Source organism: Prionailurus viverrinus, chromosome X, assembly GCF_022837055.1.
Source record: "Prionailurus viverrinus isolate Anna chromosome X, UM_Priviv_1.0, whole genome shotgun sequence".
Classification (NCBI taxonomy): domain Eukaryota; kingdom Metazoa; phylum Chordata; class Mammalia; order Carnivora; family Felidae; genus Prionailurus; species Prionailurus viverrinus.
In genome coordinates this window covers 39,303,681-39,325,610 of record NC_062579.1, presented here as the reverse complement: position 1 = coordinate 39,325,610, position 21,930 = coordinate 39,303,681, and the positions used below count along the sequence as shown (strand labels likewise).

Genomic DNA, 21,930 nt, shown 5'->3' with positions numbered 1-21,930 from the left:
ACCAAAGAAAACATTTGATACACTGGGAACATTCTGGGGTTTTGATGCCTGCAGACTAATAGAGTAGGGAACCCTGTAAGACCCATGGCCCATTTTTCTGTATAGTCAGAAGACAGGTTCCTGAAGAGCAGAGGTCAGTAAACTTTCTCTGTAAAGGGCCAGATAGATAGTAAATATTCTAGGCTTTGCAGGCCTTATAATGGCCTCTTTGGCATATTCTTTCTTTCCATTTAAAAATGTAGAGATTGGCTGAAGTCTGGCTTTGGCCTGAAGGCTGTAGTTTTCTGGTCCTGCTGTAGAGTGTCAGTCTTTGATTTCCTTTATCTGGCTGGGATTCTTTTACAGGAGGAGTGCAGAGTTTCCATGCATCCTGAGGAGAGGTACTCCTTTTGTGTGAGGACTGGGATTCATGGACAGGATCAGGTCACTTCTGGTGTTCTACTGGGTCAGCCTGGACATAGTGTTCCTGGACATAGTGAAGACAGGGATTCCTGTAGTTTCTATAGTTTTGTTCCTCTACTGAACCAAGCAGGGGTTTCTCTTTTTCATTTTTTTTTATGTTTATCTATTTTTGAGAGAGAGAGAGAGAGAGAGAGAGAGAGAGCGAGCAATCAGGGGAGTGGCAGACAGAGAGGGAGACACAGAATCTGAAGCAGGCTGCAGGCTCTGAGCTGTCAGCACAGAGCCTGATGTGAGGCTTGAACCTACGAACTGTGAGATCATGACTGAGCCAAAGTTGAATGCTTAACTGAGCCACCCAGGCGCCCCCAAGCAGGGGTTTCTACAGGACAAGACAGTTGTTTCTGGAGAGCTCCAGACTGGAGGATCCCGTACAAGTTCAGGATGGTACTCCTTAAACTGCATTATGACAGTGTGCTACAAAGAGACCAGGTGGTCCAGATCAGGGTCAGCACAGGTGTTTCTGTACAGGTTCAGAGCTGTGTTAATGTAGACCATAGGAACAGGTGTTCGTGTCTAGATTCAATCAAGAAATTGTTATCAATAGGGCTAAATTATGCTAGCTCCTGTAACAAACCCAGAATTTTAGAGGATTAACAAATAAATGTTTATTTCTTGCTCGTACAAAGTCCAATGTGAATATTTATTACTGGTCATTCAGGGACTCAGGTAGCTTCCATTTTGTGGCTCTGCTCTCCTCTGAGTCTTTGGGGTTCTCACTATTCAACTGGTATATGGGGAAGGAGAGAGAGTGGGGGATTCCATGAGAGGTTTTTATGGGCCAGGCCTGGAAGAGGTGTATATCATTGCCCATATGCCATGGATCAGAACTCTGTCACATGTCCACATCTAACCATAAAGGAGGTCAGAAAAGTGAATGAGGTTAGGAAAACAGGTTTGATGAGCCAATAGCAGTGCCTGCTACAGGATTCTATAAACCCCAAAGAGCTGCAATGTCCAGTGTAGTAGCCACAGTCAGAATAGTGGTTCCTGTACTGGGTGAGGGTGGGACTTCCAGGGCAAGGCCAGGGCCAAGGCTGTCAGGGTCACATCAGGGCTTCCTGTTCGGAGTCAAGAGAGTATTTCCAGAAAGCAAGGTTAGAGGTTCCTGTGAGTCGAGTTATGGGTTTCTATTGATAGGAAAAGGTTTTCTATAGAGTCCAGTCAGAGGGTTCCAGTATAGTTGTGGGCAAGGCTTCCTGTAGAGGCTCAGGGCTGTGAAGCTAACACATGGTAAGGATAGGAAGCCCTGTACGGTGTGTGTGTGTGTTGGGGGGGGGGGGGTCCTGTGCCAGGTGAGGCTATAGGTACCTGTAGAAGATGAGGTCTGGGCTTGAAGTAGAGGGTCAGGAAAGGATTTTTTTTTTTTAAGGAAGGGGATTTCTATGTAAGTTCAAGACTAAAGTTCATGTTAAGAGTGGGAACACGGGTTCTTGTGAGATCAGGAATTGTGTAGAGTGACATGGGGGTGGGGGCGCTCATTGTCAACAATGGAGGCAAGAGATCGTATATTCAGTCAGTTCCTGGAGAGGTTGAAGATGGAATTTCTGCAAAGAGAGCCAGGTAGGGGTTCAGAACCAGATTTTATTGGGGCACCTTTTATTACTAAGCCTAGGTGGCTTAGTCGGTGAAGTGTCCAACTTTGGCTCGGGTCATGATCTCATGGTTTGTGAGTTTGAGCCCGGCATCGGGCTCTCTGCTGTCAGTACAGAGCCTGCTTTGGATCCTCTGTCCCCCTCTCTCTGTTCCCCTTTCCTACTCATCCTCTTTCTCTCTCAAGAATAAAAATTAAAAAAAAAACCTTTTCAGAACTAGATTTTATTGTGATTGAAGCGTTTCTAAAATGTTATCTGGAGGGCTAGGCTCCAATACAGTGTGAAGACAGAGGTGTCCTGTGCAAGGTCAAGGCAGGATTCCTATAGAGAGGTCGAGGCTAGTGAAGAGGGTCAGGACAGGTGTTTCTAAAGAGATGGTAAAAGGGCTTCCTTACAGTATGAGTTCACAGATTCCTAACTAGGGTTAAGTCAGAGGTTCCTGTGCCATGGGAGGACGGGGTTTCCTCCTATTCAAGGTGAGGGCTGATATTCCTATCCAGGGTCATGATGGGTTTCCTGTTGCTAAATAGAGAAAGAGTTCCCTTAGAGTATCAGACTAGGGCAGCCATTCTTCTAGGAGGTGAGGACTGGGGCTCCTGAACAAGGTGGGAGCAGGCACATTTCCAGCACAGGTTCTGAAAGGGGTTTCCGTTCAAGACGAGGACAGGGGCTCCTACAAGGTGACAGGGCTGAGGTTCTATGGGGTGACCAGGCAGGCAGGAGGCTTTTATAAGGCCAGGGCAGTTCTGGACAGCCCCTGTAATGAGCATAGCCTGCTGTGATTCCGCAGTGGGCTGGCATGGCGACTAGCTAAATAAGTGCTGTTCTAAGGACAACTGCTTACTCCCTACTGTGTTTAGGACATGTGCCCCCCCCCCCGCCCCCGCTCCTTGCAGCCCTTTTCTCTGGGGCTCTAGGAGAAAGCCATAAAGAGAAGCAGCCCAAAAGCAAATTCAGCTGAGTATATTGAGGAGTGAGTGATGAGAGGGAGAGAGAGGCCAGTTAAGTGTGAGCAAGACTCACATCAGGGGAAGCGGCCCCATCCAAAATCCACTCCTTAAACTCAGTGTGGTCAGGGGGAGTTACTCCAGTTCTGAGCCTTACTTTTTCATTAGTAAAATGAAAATGTAAAATAAGTATCCTTTCTTTGGAGCATTTTTTTGCAGGCGTTCATGAACTAAAGCAACTGAAGCCTCCCAGCCATTGCCCGATCCACACAAACACTCAGCAAGTGGTGCTGCTTGCTGTCAGGAGCTGCTGGGGAGTATGGACACTAAGGCTCAGAGCCTGGCTTTGGCCCCGTGTCACCAGTTGTGTGGCCTCAAACGAGCCACTTAACCTCTCTGGCTTAGGATGCCACCCAACTCAGTGCATGTTCCTATGTAAGGGTTTCCTTTTTGGAAGAACAGATCCCACTCTGGGCAGAGCCATTCACCCAGGTGAGTAGGTGTGTTAGAGAGGGAGTTGGCACTACGGGGAGCTCCCCCACCTATGGGGTCTAAATATTCACCCCCAGATGCTATTTTGTTCTCCTAATCTTCCCTTCTCCTTCTCTTCCATTTCCCACAGAGCTGCAGGCTGAGCTGGGCCGAGAGAGATAAGAGATGAATGACAGGGAAGGCCCACGGACAACCCCATGGTCCTGCACTGGCCATCTGACCTTCTTGCCAGCTACCATTCCAGCCCCAGCCCTCCCCCTTTCCTGTCCTGCACATGCCTTTTGTTCTCTGGAAGGGGGTCCATCATTTAGACCAACTGAAACCATACATGTTGATACTTCTGTGAATAAGTATACACAGAGCTGCTTACATCGTCAGGCACTCAGAGACACTGTGACATGGCACATACCACATGATATATGCTCACACACACAGAGACTTGCGTAGGAATACTTACCAGCCCCACAGAGATACCCTGCCCTGTGGACCTTCATCATCACATTGTTATGCCACCACACCCCACCACACAGTCTTTGTTCAACATTCCAAAAGTGTTTATCAATCAAGTTCTCTTTTTTTAAGTTTATTTATTTATTTTTGAGAGAGAGAACAAGCTTTGGAGGGGCAGAGAGAGAAGGAGAAAAAGAATCCCTCACTGTCAGCGCAGAGCCCGATTCTGCTGGAACTCATGAACTGTGAGATCATGACCCGAGCCAAAATCAGGAGTCAGACACTTAACTGACTGAGCCACCCAGGCACCTCTCGATCACGTTCTATGCCCCCTACGTGTGCCATCATACTGTCTCAAAGATCACAGCGGTGCACAGTCACACCAGCACAACACCACATGTTTCTTCTGCATTTGCCATCATACATGCACTTCCACATCCTCTCATGCAGTCACCTGTGCCCTGCCTCTCTCTGTCACCTGGTGTCATGCACACCATATTGCAAAGCCTCACCCCCTTGGTCACACACTGCATCTTATGCCGTGGTGTGTGACTATCTCACAACCCAGAAGCTGTCACACAAAGTTTCCTATACACTATTTACAACTGCACATCATAACGCACCATCGTGAAGTGTCACATATGTTACCTCAGCCTCACATGGCCATACATTGTAGCCCTACACTGTCATCAAAGACTCCCAGACAGTGCCATGCACCCTATCTACCATTGCCCTTTATTCAGTCCCACACAGACTCACATCTCCAGTTTTAGGACTCCAGTGGTTTTATTTTACAAAAGCTTTGAAGGTCCAGGCTGGGGGATGTCTTGGGGCCCAGAGGGTTGGGTTGTACAGACTGCTGGCTACATAGGAGAGGGACACCACCTCTGCCCCAAGCCCATGATCTGTGTCCTCATGAGCTGAGTGGGGCCACCACAGTGGTGGTGGTGGTAGTAGGGACAGGGCCTGTGGGGAAGGAGCCTGTGGGCGAACCCAGCAGTGGTCCCGGGAAAGGCATGAGGTGGCTGACAGGCCCTGACAGCACCACGGGGCCCAGGCCCTGGTAGAGATGGGCAGTACTGGGTGGGCCCAGTGTCAAGCCTGGGGCCACCTCCCCACAATTCCCACTACCGCTGCCCCCGGCCACCACCATGAAGCCACCAGCTGGTCCTTCAGCTGCTCCAGTACCTCCCAGAGTTGACCCTCGTTTCTTTTTCCCTTTTCCAGATGCCTTGCGGTTTCGAGTCTGAATACCATCCTTCCGCATGGTCAGTGGTCGGTTCACCTGCCAAAAGGGAGGCCATGGATGTTTCCCAACTCCACATCTTTGCCTCTGTGTCTTGACAAGGGAGGCCATCTCTACTGCACTTCTTTAAGGATAGAGAATTGGTTCAAGGACTAGGGAAGCATGACCCTGGTGTGGTACAGGTATTGTCCTAAGAAACCCCAAGGTTGTGAAGCCCTGGGCTTGGGAAAGCCTCTGGGGTTGATGGAGCTACAAGGCAGGGGAGTGGCAGCTGATGGCTGGGGAGGAGGAAGAGGGAGATAAAGGAGGGACAGGAGGGAGTGGAAGGGAGTGAGGAGATGAAGAAATGGAGCAGGGAGGGTTGAGGACCAAGGAGGAGGGGAATAGAGAAGGAAGGAGGGGGGAGAAAAGAAAAGAGAGAAGGTTATGAGGGGAAGCAAAGGTGGGGGCGGAACAGGAGCAGGGAGGAGGGAGGCTCTGAGGGGCAGGGCAGGGCAGGGCGAACCTGGTGTAGCTTGTAGTAGAGGCCGCAAGCATTGCACACAGGGTCCCCACTGGCATTTCTTCGCCACAGTGTCGTGGTGGTTGTCTGGCAGTTGGTGCACTGGGTACCTGCCCGTTTGCTGACAATCTGGGGGAGAGAGAATATGAGGATCAACCCACTGCGGGGTGGAGGACCCAAGAGGTAAGGGTCAGGTTGAAGGCCGGGCTTCCTGTGCAGGGCGAGAACAGATGTACTTGCAGGGTGATGACTGTGGGTTCTGAATGGGGCAAGAGCGGGGCCTCCCGACCAGAATAGGGGATTTTGGTATTGGGGGTGAGACTCCATCAGTGATGGCCAACTTTGGCCATACATTGGAATCACTCGGGGAGTTGAAAACCTGATGCCCAGGCAGCACCCCTGACCAATGAAATAGATACGTCTAGGGGAGTGCCCAGGCCCCTGTGGTTCAGAGCATCCTAAGGTGATTCCAGTGTGAAGCCAAGGAAGAAAACACTGCCGTGCAGGGAGAGGACAGGGTTCCTGCATGTAGCCTATGAAGGTAGGTTGAGGATAGGCATTCCTATGCAAAGCTGGGTTCCTGTATGGATGGGGAAGGGATGGGGGCTATGGATTCTCATAGAGCATGAGGACAGGGATCCCTGCACAGGGTGAGAACAACAGTTCCTAGGTGGAGGCAGACAGGCCTGGGGTCTTACCAGGCGCTTCTTGGGCCGGATGAGGGGCCTGTTCTGTCCATTCATCTTGTGATAGAGGCCACAGGCATTGCATAGGTAGTGGCCCGTCCTGTCCCGCCGCCACAGTGGAGTGGCTGTTGCTCCGCAGTTCACACACTCCCTGGCCTCTGATGGGGTGGACAAAAGGGATGGGGGATCCCAGGCTCAGCCCAACTTTGCTTTGCATGCCACCCTACCTCATCCTCCCTCTCCCTTTTTGGAGATCTCACCACAGGGGGGCAAGGGCAGCGTTCCACGAAGCTTGGGAGAGGAATAGGCCGCTGGATTGAGGGGGCTCCCGGTGGGAGAGAAGAAGGTACTGGAAAAGTCAGGACCCCCATAGGCACTGCTGGGGACAGGGATTGATGAAGGCAGTGCAGGCCCCAACGTCAAGAGGTCTGGACTTAGCCGCTCTGTCTTTAAGGTCTCCAGGAAGCTGCTGCCACCTTTGCCTTCTGGGTCTTCTGTGGCCTGGGGAGGGGAGTCCTCGCGGGTGGGGCACACAGTTGAGGCAGGGTAGAGCCCAGTCTTGCCATAGGTCCAGCCAGCATATGGTGAGCCGCCTGGGATCCCCTCCATACAGTTGAGCAGTGGGTACACCTGAAAGACTGTCGTGGAGGGTGGGTATGGGAAGGAAGGAGGGATCAGTCTGAAGCCATCCTGCTGTCAGGATGCAGTGGTGCCCAAGAACCCCAACATAGTGGCCAAGTTTCCAATCTTCCCACAGGCAACCAGAACAGCTGCTGGCCATTGGGTAACTCCTGGGTCCTGAGCCCCCCTGGTTACTTTGACAGCTGCAGTAGCCTCCACCTATTTCCAAATGGGCTTTGAGGGTGACTGTTGGGATTTGGAGCCCCGGGGATCACTTGACAACTAGGGCTACCACAGCCTGCTTCTAGCATTGCTTTCCAACATGGCTACCCCAAGACAGGAGATGGGGAGCATTGGCATTCCCTGGCCTGGACCTAGCTGGGGGAAGTGGTTAGCTCATCCATGTGAAGGTTTCCAGCTATTTTCAAGATGACCTCCTAGTGGGATTCTGCCCCAGCTAAGGGTCACCATGGCAGCCCAGACAGCATGGAGCCAGTGCTAAGACAGCCACCCAAAGGAGTTACCTGGGGAGTGCCGGTAGGCCTCAGCATCCCTGTAGTAGGCCAGTGCTGCAGCCGCGGGGGTGGTGGTGCTGGGGGCAGTGGAGGAGGCCGCTGCATCCAAGCCCTCAGGCCCAGAGGGGAAGAAGACACCCGACTCTGGTGGCGAGGATACCAAGGCAGGGTCCACAAATTGGGGCAGGGACTCGGAAGTCCCCAGGGCCCCTAGGCCAGGGAACTCCATGGGGCCTCGGGTTTGTCCTGTGAGAACAGGAGGGGCTCTTCAGACTGCAAAATTCTCCCTCCCTTCCCACTCCTCCTTACCTCCTTTCTCCCCTTCCTGTTCGATTCCCTCAATCTTCATAGCCCTCCTGTCTTCCTCCCTGGCCCACATCTGTCTCCGTCCTTCCCTCCATCATCTCCTCCTTCCTTCTTCCCCTCTGTCTTCCCTCCTTCCTCTTCCCTTTCTTCTCTCTCCTTCGTCCCATCTCTTCTTTTCCCTTTTCCCACAATTTCCCTTCTTTCTCCTCTCCTCTTCCCCCTCTTCCTTTTCCCACTCCTGCCTCCCCCTCCTCTCCCTTCCCCTCACCCCCTCTCCCTGGTCCCACTTCTCTTCTCTACTTCTGTCTCTTCCCCCTCCTCCTCTCCTTCCTCCTTCCTCAGCCCCCACCTCCTCCTCTTCCCCTTTCTACCTCTCCGCCCCTCCTTATTTTCTCTTTCCCTCCTGCCTCTCTCCTTCCTCCTCTCTCTTTTCCTCCTTTTCCTTCATCCTTCTTCTCTTCCTCTCTGTTCCTCTCTTTCTCCTTGCCTCATTTTCTCCCCTCCTACTCCTCTTTCCCCCTGCCACCATCCTCTCTGTCTCCTTCCCCTCTAGAAGAGTCTGGGTGGGGTGGACTGGGGTGCAGGACCAGAGTCCCTTGAACAGCTTGTCACCCCTAGGACCTTGGGGTTCACCCTTCTGTGCTCCCCAACTTCATCCCTATCTGTTGCATCTTCTGACTTTCTCAGAAACCCATGGTTTCCGGCTTGACTCCTCCCTCCCTAACCTCCGTTGGGTCTGCAGACAGAGGGCCCCCTCAGTTCCTCCCTGCCATGGGGGGGTCAGTACCCCCCACTGCTTATCTCTGCCATCCCCGCCCAACTTTTGAAATCACCCCAAGGCCACTGGCTTCCTCTGAGGAGGGGGACAGGTGGGAGGTGTTCCCCCTACTCGTACCCTCTGCCCTGGGGAGGTCTGCCATAGTTCTGCTTTCGGGTTCTTTCAGTCCCCACCAGCCCCAGTGCTCAGTTTCCCCATCTGCCAGATAGGAGGTGGTGACAGGGGCCCAGCTAAGACCTGTGAGATGGCGGCTTGGTCTCTGTCCTTCCCTGTGTGCATATCTATGTCCCTGTGTCTCTTTCCTGGTGACGCTCTCTCTTGTCCAGCCTGGCCCTCTAGATTTCTCTCCCATCTTTCTATGCTACCATGATGTATCTTGCCCTCTCTCTTTCTGTGCTTTTGTAAACATATGATGTTTTCCTTCCCTCTCTCTCTATTTCCATGTCTCTGTTTCTGGTTGTCTCTCTCCATCTTTATCTCTGTGTCTTTTATCTTCTTCTGTTTCTCTTTTCCTTCTCTCTCTAGTCAGTCTCTGAATGTCTCTGCTTCTCTCCCACTCTGTCTCTTTCTGCTTGTCTCCTTCCTCTTTCCCTTTCTTGATCTCACTCTTGCTTTCACTCTCTCAGCCCTCTGGCCTTATTTCCACGTCTGTCTTACTAGTCCCACATCTTTGCCCAAACCCCACTCCACACAGCCCAGGTGAGGAGCCAGAAAACCTACCCCTGCCCCTGACTTGCCCCCATGGTTCTGAAAGCCTCAGTTTCCCTGTCCTTGGGGTGGAATGACGGAGATAGAGTAGAAGGCCATCTTCAGACACCCAGCCTATGTGACCTGCTGTGTGAACATGCTAAAGGTTGGGCTCAGCAGTGGGGGTTGTGCTGGCAAATAGATTAGCCTGTAGTTCTGTCTGCCACTAACTTCTAGGCCCCAGAATCCCCGCTGACTGTGCCCGAAGAAGGTATCTTGCCTCTTTTTCTCAGATGCCATCTCTTTCCTCTCTGACTCTCTGTGGTTCTTTCTGTCTGTGAGTATCTTTCCTTCTCCGTTCCTGTCTTGCTCTTTTTCTTCCCCTGGGTCTCCTTTGTTTTCCTTCCATCTCTGTCTCTTCCTTTGAGTATCTCTTTCTCTGTTTCTCCTTTCTTTTTCTTCATGTCTGTCTCTTGCTCTTTTTCTTTGTCTCTTTTTCTCCCCATGTCTCTCTCTTTCTCCCTTCCTTCTCTGTCTACCTGTCTCTTGCTCTTTTCATCTCTGTCACCACTGTTCCTTTATCCCCCCTCATCCTCACCTCACCCTCCAGCCCTATGACCTCCCCCCAGCCCCACTGTGCCACATCACTGCACCTAGCACCTTGGCGGGTCCAGGGCTGCCCACCCCTCCTGTGGCAGGGGCCCAGCCCGCCCTCCCCCCCACCCCAGTTATCACTCTCCGGACAGAGATAAAGTTTATCTCGAGGCTGGGGGATATGAAAGCTCCTTATCAGCTGCCCCACTAGAGTAAGTGCTGCCCCAACGGGCAGCAGGCAGCAGGCTGGCACCCTCACCTCTCCCTTGGCCCAGCCCCTCACCCCAGGTAACATCCCTATCCGAGCCCTCAAAGGAGGGTCTCTTGGGACTGAAGGGAACAGAGATGGGGTCTGGGGGCAGATGAGTCTTGGGAGGCTTTGCGGTAGAATTTGAGAGTCAGATAGGGGGTTGAGTCAGGGAGAGGTTGGGGGTATAGCTATAGAGTTTGGGGAAAGCAGATATGGGGTTTGAGGAGGAGAGACAAATTGGAAAGGTCACATTGTGGGATCAGAAATTGGTTAGAAAAGCAGAGACAAGATTGGGAATCTGAGGTGAAGCTTGAGAGTCAGATAAAGTTGAGAAGTTAGGATGTAGTTTGGGGGACAAAGATGGATTCTGAGGGTCATGGACAAGTTTGGGAATTCCGTGGGTTTCGCTGGAGCAGAGATGGAGTTTAGTGGTCAGAGATGGGCTTGGACAGGCAGAATATGTCTGATAGAGATGGGTTATGGAAGCAGAGGAGGAGTTTAAGAACCAGGATGGAATTGTAGTGGAGAAACATTTGGGGCCAGAGGAGATCTGGGAGGGCCAGAGACATATTTTGGGGTTGGGATTGGGGTTTAGGGAAGCTAGGCATGAGGATTCATTTGGCAGAAAAGACTTAGGGGAGTAGACTTGGTGTTTGGAGTGACAGACATTTTGGTGTGCAGGCCAGGGGTTGGTGGAGAGTAGTGGTTTGGGGGAATCAGAGAAGTCACACAGAACAAAACGGGGTTTGAGAGGCACAGATGGGGATAAGAGGATGGAGTTAGGGTTCAGGGGACTGGAGAATTTGGAGCAGAAAACAGGATGGGGAGCGGACAAGGGCATGGGGAGCAGAGACAGACATGGGGAGCACAAGTGAGCTTTGGGGGAGAACTCAGAGATAGAAACAACTCCAGATGAGTGAAAAGCAGATTCAGGGCAGAGATGGGATTTGGGGGATAAGAGATGGCGTATGGGGAGCAGAATTAAGGCATCAGGGGAACAGATATCTTGGAAGGAGAGGATGGGAATCAGGGCAGAAGGAGGTGGGTTTTGGGGAGTGGGTTCAGGGTAGAGATGGGGGGTTGGAAAGACAGAGGTGGTTTTAAGGAGCTGTGAAGGGTTTCAGGGGTGGTAGACACTTTGGGGACCAGCGGTAGATTGGGGAGCCTAGAGTAGGCTGGAGGAATAGCCTTGAGGTGAGGGATAGCAGGCCTGGGGTTTGCCTTGCTGGGGGCTCTCGGGGGGGGGTGCTGAGACTGACCTGGGCTGGTTGGTGCGGAGGGTTCAGCCGCTTTGGGGATGTGGCGAGTTCAGTGTGATCCCGGGGGGTGTCCTGGCTAGCCTTGGCCTTTGAGGCTCCCTTCCTCCTTCCCTCCCTCCCTCCCTCCCCTCTCCCTCCTCCCTCCTCCCCAGGGAGTGGCTGGTGCCCCAGTGGGTGGAGCGGACGAGGGGAGGGGGCGGGTTCCTTGCTGGTGGGGAACCTCTTGGGCAGTGGGGCCTTCTTGTGCCCCATCTGCCCACCCTGTGGATTCTTGGACCCTGTTCAACTTGGGCTCCCATGGACTACAGTGTCCAGCCAAACAAAGGCAGGCTGAAGCCAAGATAAAGTGACAATAGCAGATACAGTTTTATGACTGTACTAAGCCTATGACTGTACAGTTTTATGACTGTACAAAGTTCCTACTGTGTGCTAGGTCAGGTTCAGGTTTGGCCCTTATGTATGTGAATCTTCCTGGCCACAGGGAGAGGAGGGATGTGATTGTACCCATTTTGCAGTCAAGAAGAATGAGGCTCAGAGATGTTCGGTGGGGTTTGAACCAGAGGCCATGGGACATCTTGACAACCCAGGCTCAGCCTGGGGGCCAGCCCAGGCCAGGACTGGCAGGAGGCAGGGGCACACTCAGTGCCCCACTGGGGCTTACGCCAGCTCCGGCCTGCCCTGGGGCAGCAGATAAGTCTTATCAGATGGAGGAGACTGTGGCTGTTGGCTCCGCGGTAACAGGCTGTCTTGGGATGGGGGGCGGGGCTCGGGGGGCCACCCAGGGACAGTGGCCTCAACTTATTGCCCGCCATGCTGCTTTGGAGGCGGGAAACAAGTGGGACCCAGGGTTGGTTTCTCTGCAGGTTCTTGAGGAGTGGGATAGGGTGGGGGAAGGGAAGAACTGAAGGGATAGAGAAGGGAGGGGGCAGAGAGCAAGAGACAGAGAGAGACAGAAAGAGATGGAAATGGGAAGACACAGAAAAAGTGACAGAGCTGGAAGGAGGCAGAGAGGGGCACAGAAAGAAAGGCAAGACAGAGAGGAGAGAGAGACACCAAGAGAGCCAAAACAGTGAGGGAGACGCAAAGAGAAGGAGACATAGAGAAGGACAGAAGGCAAAAGATATGGCCTGAAAGCAACAGAGGCCAAGGACACAGGTGGAGAAACTGAGAAGGGAGACAAAGATGATATTGTAGAGAGGGAGACAGAGACAGAGAGGTATGCACAGAGTCTGAGAGGAAGTCCATGAGACCAGGTGTCAGGCTGGGGTATACCCTGGGCAGGTGGTGCTGGTGTGGGTGGGACAGGGTTGACGTGATCCCTGTGATCTGTGGCTCTACCCTCAACTTGCTGAGAGGGACCTCCAGAACTTCTGCACCTCAGTCCCTACCTTTCTGCCCTTCCTCCCTCCCCAAATAGTAACAACAGTGACAACAACCAGTGTCTCATGCTGACATAGACCCCAGGCCAGTCCTGTTCTGAGCACTTTCTCCATGTAAAATCAATGGATGCACGTGCACACAGTAGGTGTCCAACTTGGGACCCACAGCTTGGGTAAGTTGTGTCCAACTTACCCCATAGAGCAGGGGTGAGACTACCCAGTTGTGGCCCCAGGACTCCACAGGACAGAGCACTCTCCTGACCATCCATTCCACAGATGGGGAGACTGAGACCTGCCAAGGGCACAGGGCAATGATGCATCCCTGGGCCCATGGGGCTTGCTCACCCGCTGGCTACCCCACAAGGAGCTTGCCATCCCCATCCTGCCTCCACGGGCTTCATTGTCCTTATAAGCAAAATTGGAGGTTAGAGGAGGAAAGAGAGCAGGGCTATGACTTTGCATTTATTGAGCTCCCACTGTGTGCCACGTCCTGTGCTGAGCCTTCATGAGTAAGAAGGGGTATGAAGACCCCTGGGACTTAAGTGGCAATGCTTTCAGGACTTCCACTCTGGAGCCAACTTGCCCTCATTTATAGACTGCCCTAACCACCGACTGGCCATGTGGCCTTGGACGAGTTACTGGCCCCTCTGGACCTCAGTTCCTCATCTGTAGAGATGGGGTAATAATAGTGGCTACTCCATATGGTGATTGGGACAGCTACATGAGATTTAATCCATTAAGTGATTTTAACTCACTTGAATCTGAAATCTCAATAAATGTTAGGTATTCTTATTTATTTACTGAGTGCCTACTGCATACAAGGGATAGTACTTGAACCTTTTTTACTAGCACTACTAATTCTAGTAATAATGCTGATAATATGCAACACCAATATCAATTTTAATTGATATTTAATCCTAATTCTGATATTGATGTTAGCACTAATGCTAATCTTAATAGTGGTAGTAATACTAATTTTAAATCTAATAATTATTATTCCAATTCTAGCCACAGCCATACGAATACTAATTCTGATACAAATACTTCTCTTAGCACTAATACAGTAATAACAACAGCAGTATTGTTGGCTGAGCCTCCCCATGCACTGTGCGAAATGCTCTCCGTGCCTAATTTTATCCCATTCTCACCAGGTCCTGGTGGTATAAGTGCATATAATTGCCCGCATCTTCCAGATTGGGAGTAGGCTCAGAGAATGAAGATGTTTGTCCGAGGCCCTGTGTTCTTGTCTCAACTCTGACACTGATTTGCTGTGTGATTCCTGGGCTGGCCACCCTCTGAGCCTCACTTTCTTTGCCTGGATAATGGGTACAATCATAGAACCCACAGCAAATGTTGTCGAGGGGCCACTCAACACAGGTCCTGCCTGGCACACCATAAGTGACAAACTCTGTAATGGTAATTCTTCTCATTGTTATTTTCATTAGAAACAGCAGTTGCAGTATTGGGAGCAAGGTAGGGAAATCTGTCCTCCTCAGGAAGGACAGGCTGGAGGCACATCTCAGACAAGAGTTTGGCCACTGGACGCAGCCTATTTCTTCATAACTGGAGCAGAGAAAGGGCTTAGGAAGGGAAGTAAAGGGTGGGGAGTGGGGGCCTCAGAGCCCTGCCTCCATCAAGAGCCAGAAACCCTGAGGCTCTGAAGGCAACCTTCACCCCATTCCCTCCCCCATCCCCGTGGAGGGGGCACAGGCCCAGAAGTCTGTGGGCGACAGTTCAGCCAGCAGGGAGGCAGCTGGGAGTGGGCAGATAAGGGAATCGGCAGGGCCAGGCCAGGCTTTGGGAGAGACCCACAAGGGTGGGGGTGGGGGTGGGGGTGGGGTGTCCAGGCCAAGCGTCCTCTCTGTCAGGCCTCCATTTAAGACTCAGCTCCAACATCCTCTCTTCCTAAAAGGCTTCCTTGACTTATTCCCTTCTTCCTGGCATCTTCTAGAGCTTTCTCTGTGCCCATAGCATGTGGACTATTTGTGCCTCTTCCAGACTGGAATCCACCAAGGCAGGGGCAGAACCTAAGTCTCCTTGGTGTCAGTAGTGCAGAGAGGAAACATCAAAGCCTGGCTGAGGAGTCAAATGTTTGTCTCAGAACCGAACTGTTGGTTTTTCTTTTTCATTTTTCAAAAATGTTTGTTTTTTGAGAGAGCACGTGCAAGCTGGGGAGAGACAGAGAGAGAGACAAAAGGTCCGAAGCGGGCTCTGCGCTGATAGCAGAGAGCCTAACGTGGGGCTCAAACTTATGAACATGCGAGATCATGACCTGAGCCAAAGTCAGGCACTCAACCAACTAAGCCACCCAGATGCCCGTTTCATTTTTTTAAGAGAAAAGTATAAAGGATACTTTAACAACCATTCACCCTTGTCAGACATTAGTATTCTGCTTCATTTGTTTCAGATACTTTTAAAAGAAATATGTTATTACAGATACAGTTAAAGTTCTTACACAAATTCTATTTTCCTTTCTCCTTCCACTACCTTGAGTTTGGTGTTTATCTTCCTCATGTATATTTTTATTCTATTACTCCATATGTATGTATCCATAAACAGCATACAATAGTGGGGTTTTCGGCTTGCTTTTGAACTTCATATAAATGGAACCATATAGTTATGTTTCTTTTGTTCTACTTAATGTTTGTGACATTCATCCACATTGTTGTATGTATTAGTAGTTAATTCTTTTTTATTGAGATGTAATTCACATACCACAAAATTCACCCTTTTACTTATTTATGTACTTATTTTTAAGTATTTATTTTGAGAGAGAGAGTGCATGTGCACGTGTGAGCAGGGGAGGGGCAGAGAGAAGGAGAGAGAGAAATCTCAAGCAGACTCTGTGCTGTCAGCATGGAGCCTGACGTGGGGCTCGATGCCATGAACCATGAGATCATGACCTGAGCTGAAATCAAGAGTTGGACGCTCAACCAACTGAGCCACCCAGGTACCCCAAAAGTCACCCTTTTAAAGGGTGCATTTCAGTGGTTAGTACAGTCACAAGGTTATACAACTACTACCACTGTCTAATTCCAGAACATTTTCATCATCCCAAAAAGAATCCTGTACCTATCAGCAGGCATTCCTCATAATATTGTCTGTCTCCCCTCAATCCCTGGAAACCGCTAATCTACTTTCTGTCTCATAGATTTGCCTATAATGGACTTTTCATATGAATGGAATCATATAATATGTGGCTTTTTGTGACTGACTTCTTTCACTTTGCATAAAGTGTCCAAGGTTCATTCATGTTGTAGCATAGATCAAAACTTCATTCCTTTTTATGGCTGAATAATATTTCATTGTATGAACATTCTACATTTTGCTTGTCCATTCGTCTAATAAGTTGACAATTTTGGGGATCGTGAATAATGCTGCTATAAACATTCATGTTAAAGTTTTTACGTGGGCGTATATTTTCAGTTCTCTTGGGTATATATCTAGGAATGGAGTTGTGGGGCCATACGGAGTTCTGTGTTTAACTTTTTGAGAAATTGCAGAAGGATTCTCCACAGCAGTTGTATGAGGATTCTAATTTATCGACATCTTCTCCAACACTTGGTATTGTTTCTCTTTTTTTACATTTTTAATTTTTTTTTTGGAGAGAGGGTGCAAATGATCGAGGAGCAGAGAGAGAGAGAAAATCCCACGAGGGGCAGAGAGTGGGAAAGAGAGAGAAGTGAGGCTCATCTGAAGTGGGGCTCAAGCTCACCCAAAGCAGGGCTCATTCTCACCCAAATCAGAGCATGAGCTCAACTGAAGCAGAGAACAAGCTCACCCAAAGGGGGGCTCAAGCTCACCTGATGCAGGACTTGAACTCACGAACCATGAGATCATGACCTGAGCCAAAGCCAGATGCTTATCTGACCAGGTGCCCCCTCTTTTTTTTTTAAGTTTATTTATCTTGAGAGAAAGAGAAAGAGAGAGCAGGGGGAGGAACAGAGAGAGAGGGAGAGAGAATTCCAAGTGGGCTCTGCGCTATGGGGCTCAAACTTACCAACTGCAAGATCATGACTTGAGCCCAAATCAAGAGTTTGACACTTAACCAACTGAGCCACCCAAGCGCCCCATATATTGTTTCTCTTTTTGATTCTGGTCATCCCAGTTGGTGTGATGTGACATCTCATTGTGTTTTTGGTTTGATGTCCCTAATGACTAATGATGTTGAGCATCTTCTCATGTACTTGTTGGACATCTGTAGGTCTTCCATAGAGAAATATCTATTTAGATCCTTTGCCCATTTTTAATTGGGTTATCTTTTTGTCGAGTAGTATGAGTTCTTTATATATTCTAGATGCTAGTCCCTTATCAGATATGTGATTTGAAAATATTTTCTCCAACTGTTGGGTTACTTTTTTACTTTCTTTTGCCCCTTGAAGTGCAAAAGCTTTTAGTTTTTATGAAGTCCAATTTATCTAGTTTTTCTTTGGTTGCTTATGTGTTAGGTGTCATATCTAAGAAACCATTGCCTCGTCCAAGGTCACAAAGATTTATGCATGTTTTCTTCTAAAAGTTTTATAGTTTTAGCTCTTACATTCATGTCTTCTCTTTATTTTGGTTAATTTTTATATATGGTGTGAAATAGAGGTCCAGTTTCATTCTTTTGCATGTGGATATCCAGTTGTCCCAACACCATTTGTGGAAAAGATTGTTCTTTCCCCATTGAATTGTCTAGGCACGCTTGTCAGAAATCAGTTGCCCATAATGTATGAGTTTATTTCTGGACTCTCAATTCTATTCCATTGACTTATATATCTTTTTTTTTAAGTTTATTTATTTTGAGAGAGACTGAGACAGCATGAGTAGGGGAGGGACAGAGAGAGAAGGAGAGAGAGAATCCCAAGCAGACACCACGCTGCCAGCACAGAGCCTGACACGGGGCTGAAGCCCATGAAACCATGAGATCATGACCTGAGCCAAAACCAAGAGTTGGATGCTCAACCAACTGAGCAACCCAGGTGCCCCATTTATTTATCTGTTTTTATGCCAGTACCACATCACCTTGATCACTACAGCCGTGTAGTACATTTTTAAATCGGAAAGTGTGAGTCCTCCAAATGTGTTTTTCTTTTACGAGATTGTTGTAGCCATTCTCGGTCCATGCCATTTTCATATGAATTTTAGGATCAGTTTGTCGCAAGCTTGGATTCTGATATGAATGGCACTAAACCTGTAGATCAGTTTGGTGAGTATCGCCATATTAATGCTATAAAGTCTCCAATCCATGAATTTATGATATCTTTTCATTTATTTAAGTCTTATTTAATTTTTTAATGTTTATTTGTTTTTGAGAGAGAGAGAGAGCAAGCAGGGGAGGGGCAGAGAGAGAGGATCTGAAGCAGGCTCCGCACTGACAGCAGAGAGTCCAATGTAGGGCTCGAATCCACAAACTGTGAGATGATGACCTGAGCCAAAGCTGGTCACTTAACTGATTGAACCACCCAGGTACCTCAGTGTTATTTAATTTCTTTCAACAGTGTTTTATGGTTTTTAAGTATACAAGTCTTACCCATCTTTTGTTAAATTTATTACTAAGTAGTTTATTCTTTTTTATGCTATTGTAAATGGAATTGTTTTCTTCATTTTTGGATTGTTTGTTGCAAGTATATAGAAATATGATTAAATCTTGTATGATCTAGTATCCTGCAACCTTGCTGGGCTCATATATACATAAAACGTAGTCTCACATATATATGTAATGGTTTTGTTGTGGGTTCCTTAAGATTTTCTCTGTATAAGATCATGTCACCTGCAAATACTGATAGTTTTACTTCTCTTTTTCCCCCAATCTGGATGCTTTTTATTTCTTTTTCTTGCCTAATTGCCCTGACTAGGACCTCCAGTATGTTGTTGAATAGAAGTGGTGAGAAGGGACATCTTTGTCTTGTTCCTGATCTCTAAGAGAAAGTTTTTAGTCTTTCATCATGAAGTATGATATTAGCTATAGGTTTTTTGTAGATGCACTTTTTAAAAATTTCAGTGTAGTTTTTTTTTTTAAGTAATCTCTATATCCAACATGGGGCTTGAACTCACAACCCTGAGATCAAGAGTTGCATGCTCTACCGAGCCAGCCAGGCACCCCATTTTGTATATTCACTTTATCAGGTTGAGGAAGTTCTCATTTGTTCCTAGTTTGTTGAATACTTTTATAAATGAAACGGTATTGAATTTTGTCAGATGCTTTTTCTGTATCTGTTGAGAAGATCATGTGGTTTTTGTCCTTTATTAATATGGTATGTTACATTGGTTTTCTTATGTTGAGCAAATCTTGCATTTCTTGGATCAATCCCACTTGGTTATGGTGTATAATCCTTCTTATATATTGCTGAATTCTATTTACTAGTATTTTGTTGAAGATTTTTGCATCTATATTCATAAGAGATACAGGTGTATAGTCTTCTTGTTGTGTTTGTGTCTGGTTTTGGTATTAGGTTAGTGCTGACCTCATAAGTTTATTTCCTTTTATGGCTGAGTAGTATTCCATGGAATGGATGTATCATGGTTTGTTTAACCATTCATCTGTTGATGGACATTTAGGTTGTTTCCAGACTTTTCTGTGTTACAGCACACCTGCAATTTACAAACTCATACTTCTCTGTCTGTGCACACACATGTGAAAGAGTTTCTCCGGGGGCAGAGGATATTAGTCCATCTTTCCATTCATTCACCCACCCACCCATCTATCCATCCATTCATCTATGTACATATTCATTCATTTACCCACCTGCCGCCCACTCTCCCTCCCTTCCTCCCTCCTTTTCTCCTTCTTTCCCTCATTTCTATTTCCTTTCTTCCTTTCATAAATCATCTATCTCCAGGCATATGACATCTGGGTCCAAGGCAAGCTGTCTTTTTTTTTTTAAGTTTATTTATTTATTTTAAGAGAGAGAGCAAGAGAGCACGCAAGTGAGAGCAGGGGAGGGAGAGAGAGAGAATCCCAAGCAGACTCCTCTCTGTCAGTGCGGAGCCTTATGTGGGGCTCAAAACCACAAAATGAGATCATGACCTGAGCCGAAACCAAGAGCTGGACGCTTAACCAACTGAGCCACCCAGGCACCCCTCCCCCCGCTTTTAAGTTTATTTATGCAAGCTGTCTTTTAAAAATAGGAAGCGTGGCCCAGGCGGCCCTGGGTGCCTAGCTGCTGGGTGGCCTCTGGGTCTGGGTGGCCTCTGTAGCCTGGCTGTGGTAGTGCTGGAGGTGGCAACCAGCAGTGCCCCAGGGACCCTGTACCCTTGCCAGGCACCACAGCAGTAGGAGGGCCACTAGTTTCTGTACTACAGAGCAGCAGGTACAGTAGCCATGCCCTGCTCTCCTATGATGGGATCAACCATTAGAAGGTGCTAATCCCCTGCAAGAGATTATTTGAAAAATTTTGTTCTATAAGGATGGAGTGATGTTTCAGATTGAATAAGCCACCAAGCAGTGTGCCAAGATCACCCTGATGGACCCCTGGGACCCTCTAGACATTCCTCAGAATGCCACCTTTGAGGACTAGTTGACGACTAGTTCTCCATAGGGGGCCCCAGGATCAGATCAAGGTCCAGAAGTGGTCTGACAGAAAGTCAGCTAGATCATATGAAATCTGAGTTGGCATTTATACAGTTAAAAATGGTTATCCTGTCCAGAAAGCCTTCACCAAAACTGTGATACTGTGCATGCAGTTTTTCAACATGCAGCTGGGCATTAAAGACCCCTGGGTGTTTACCCCGCTAAGCACCTGCCAAGTGGCCCAGCCAGAGAGGATGAGTGTGAACTGCACCTGGTAAGCCCATGAATGCAGAAGTGGCAGCATTGGGCATCATCCCCAGCTCAAGAGGGATTTGAGACTTGAGAAATGAGAAACATCATTGGCGATAAATATCATAATTGAAGGAAGATAAACATTGATGTGGGGTTTTTTTTGTATGTATGATTTTGACTACTCAAGCTACGTATACAGAATGGGGTGGAATGGAGAATGTGTAGTAATATGAACAGAAGAGATAGCTAAGATGGAGATTGCAGACGTTTGTATAGTTTGTGTGGGTGCTGTGCTTTCTGCATATGCAGGTGTATCTAAGTGTGGTGGCACACGTGGGGTGAGCATCAGCACGAGCAGTTTGCCTTGGCAGGGAGGAGGGTCTCATTACTGACATTGCTGAGAATTGCTGAATTGCTGCCCTGTGGTGATGATAAAATGCAGAATGATTTTAATCAGTTTTATTATTAATTTTTGAGTTCTCTGCAGATAATGGCCCCTTTATTGCCTGTGCCAGGGTGGTGACTGTTTCCCCTGCCCTGTCTCCTGCTCCCTTGGCCACCGACAAAGTGATTCCTCAAAAATCTCTTCCAGACTTAAGAGCTTTGTGACATGATCTGATTGATGTAAGTTTGGGGAGGAAATGAAAGGCTATAATACAGAGTAATTATTCCTCAAATAGAAACTTAAAAGTGTTTATTTATTTTGAGAGTGAGAGAGCACATGTGGGAGGGACAGAGAGAGGGAGAGAGAGAATCCCAAGCAGGCTCTGTCTGTGCTGTCAGTAGAGAACTCCATGCGGGGCTCCATCCCATGAACTGTGACATCATGACCTGAGCCGAAATCAAGAGTCAGATGCTTAATCAACAGAGCCACCCAGGTGCCCCTCAAAGAGACATTTTATTTTATTAAATTTTTTTAATGTTTATTTATTTAAATTTTTTTTTTTTTTTTTAAATTTTTTTTTCAACGTTTATTTATTTTTGGGACAGAGAGAGACAGAGCATGAACCGGGGAGGGGCAGAGAGAGAGGGAGACACAGAATCGGAAACAGGCTCCAGGCTCCGAGCCATCAGCCCAGAGCCTGACACGGGGCTCGAACTCGCGGACCGCGAGATCGTGACCTGGCTGAAGTCGGACGCTTAACCGACTGCGCCACCCAGGTGCCCCAAATTTTTTATGTTTTTATTTTATTTTTGAGAGACAGGAGAGAACATGAGCAGGGGAGGGGCAGAGAGAGAGGGAGACACAGGATCTGAAGCAGGCTCCAGGATCTGAGCTGTTGGCACAGAGCCCAATGCAGGGCTTGAACCCACGGATTGTGACATCATGACCTGAGCCAAAGTCAGACATTTAACAGACTGAGCCACCCAGGAGCCCCTCAGAGAGACATCTTAAGCAAGATCGTTTGAAAATCTTAAT

At 48.5% G+C, this 21,930-nt stretch overlaps 1 protein-coding gene, 1 long non-coding RNA gene and 1 pseudogene across 2 annotated transcripts; 2 read left to right on the top strand and 1 right to left on the bottom strand.

Annotated features, from left to right (window-relative positions):
* The first annotated feature begins 647 nt into the window (after window positions 1-647).
* Window positions 648-6,625, top strand: LOC125157133 (uncharacterized). Its single transcript, XR_007148866.1, has 3 exons — window positions 648-3,493; window positions 3,624-5,371; window positions 5,764-6,625. It is a non-coding gene; the product is annotated as an uncharacterized LOC125157133 (long non-coding RNA).
* On the bottom strand, window positions 4,711-11,491 carry GATA1 (GATA binding protein 1). Its single transcript, XM_047843393.1, has 6 exons — window positions 11,388-11,491; window positions 7,523-7,759; window positions 6,638-7,015; window positions 6,390-6,535; window positions 5,695-5,820; window positions 4,711-5,228 (listed from the first exon to the last, which is right to left on the bottom strand). The coding sequence occupies exons 2-6, from the start codon at window positions 7,740-7,742 to the stop codon at window positions 4,857-4,859; spliced, it is 1,242 nt and encodes a 413-aa protein (XP_047699349.1). The 5' UTR covers window positions 7,743-7,759; window positions 11,388-11,491; the 3' UTR covers window positions 4,711-4,856.
* Window positions 11,492-12,091: 600 nt separating this feature from the next.
* LOC125156957 (mammalian ependymin-related protein 1-like) overlaps window positions 12,092-21,930 on the top strand; it is a 29,253-nt pseudogene continuing 19,414 nt past the window's right edge.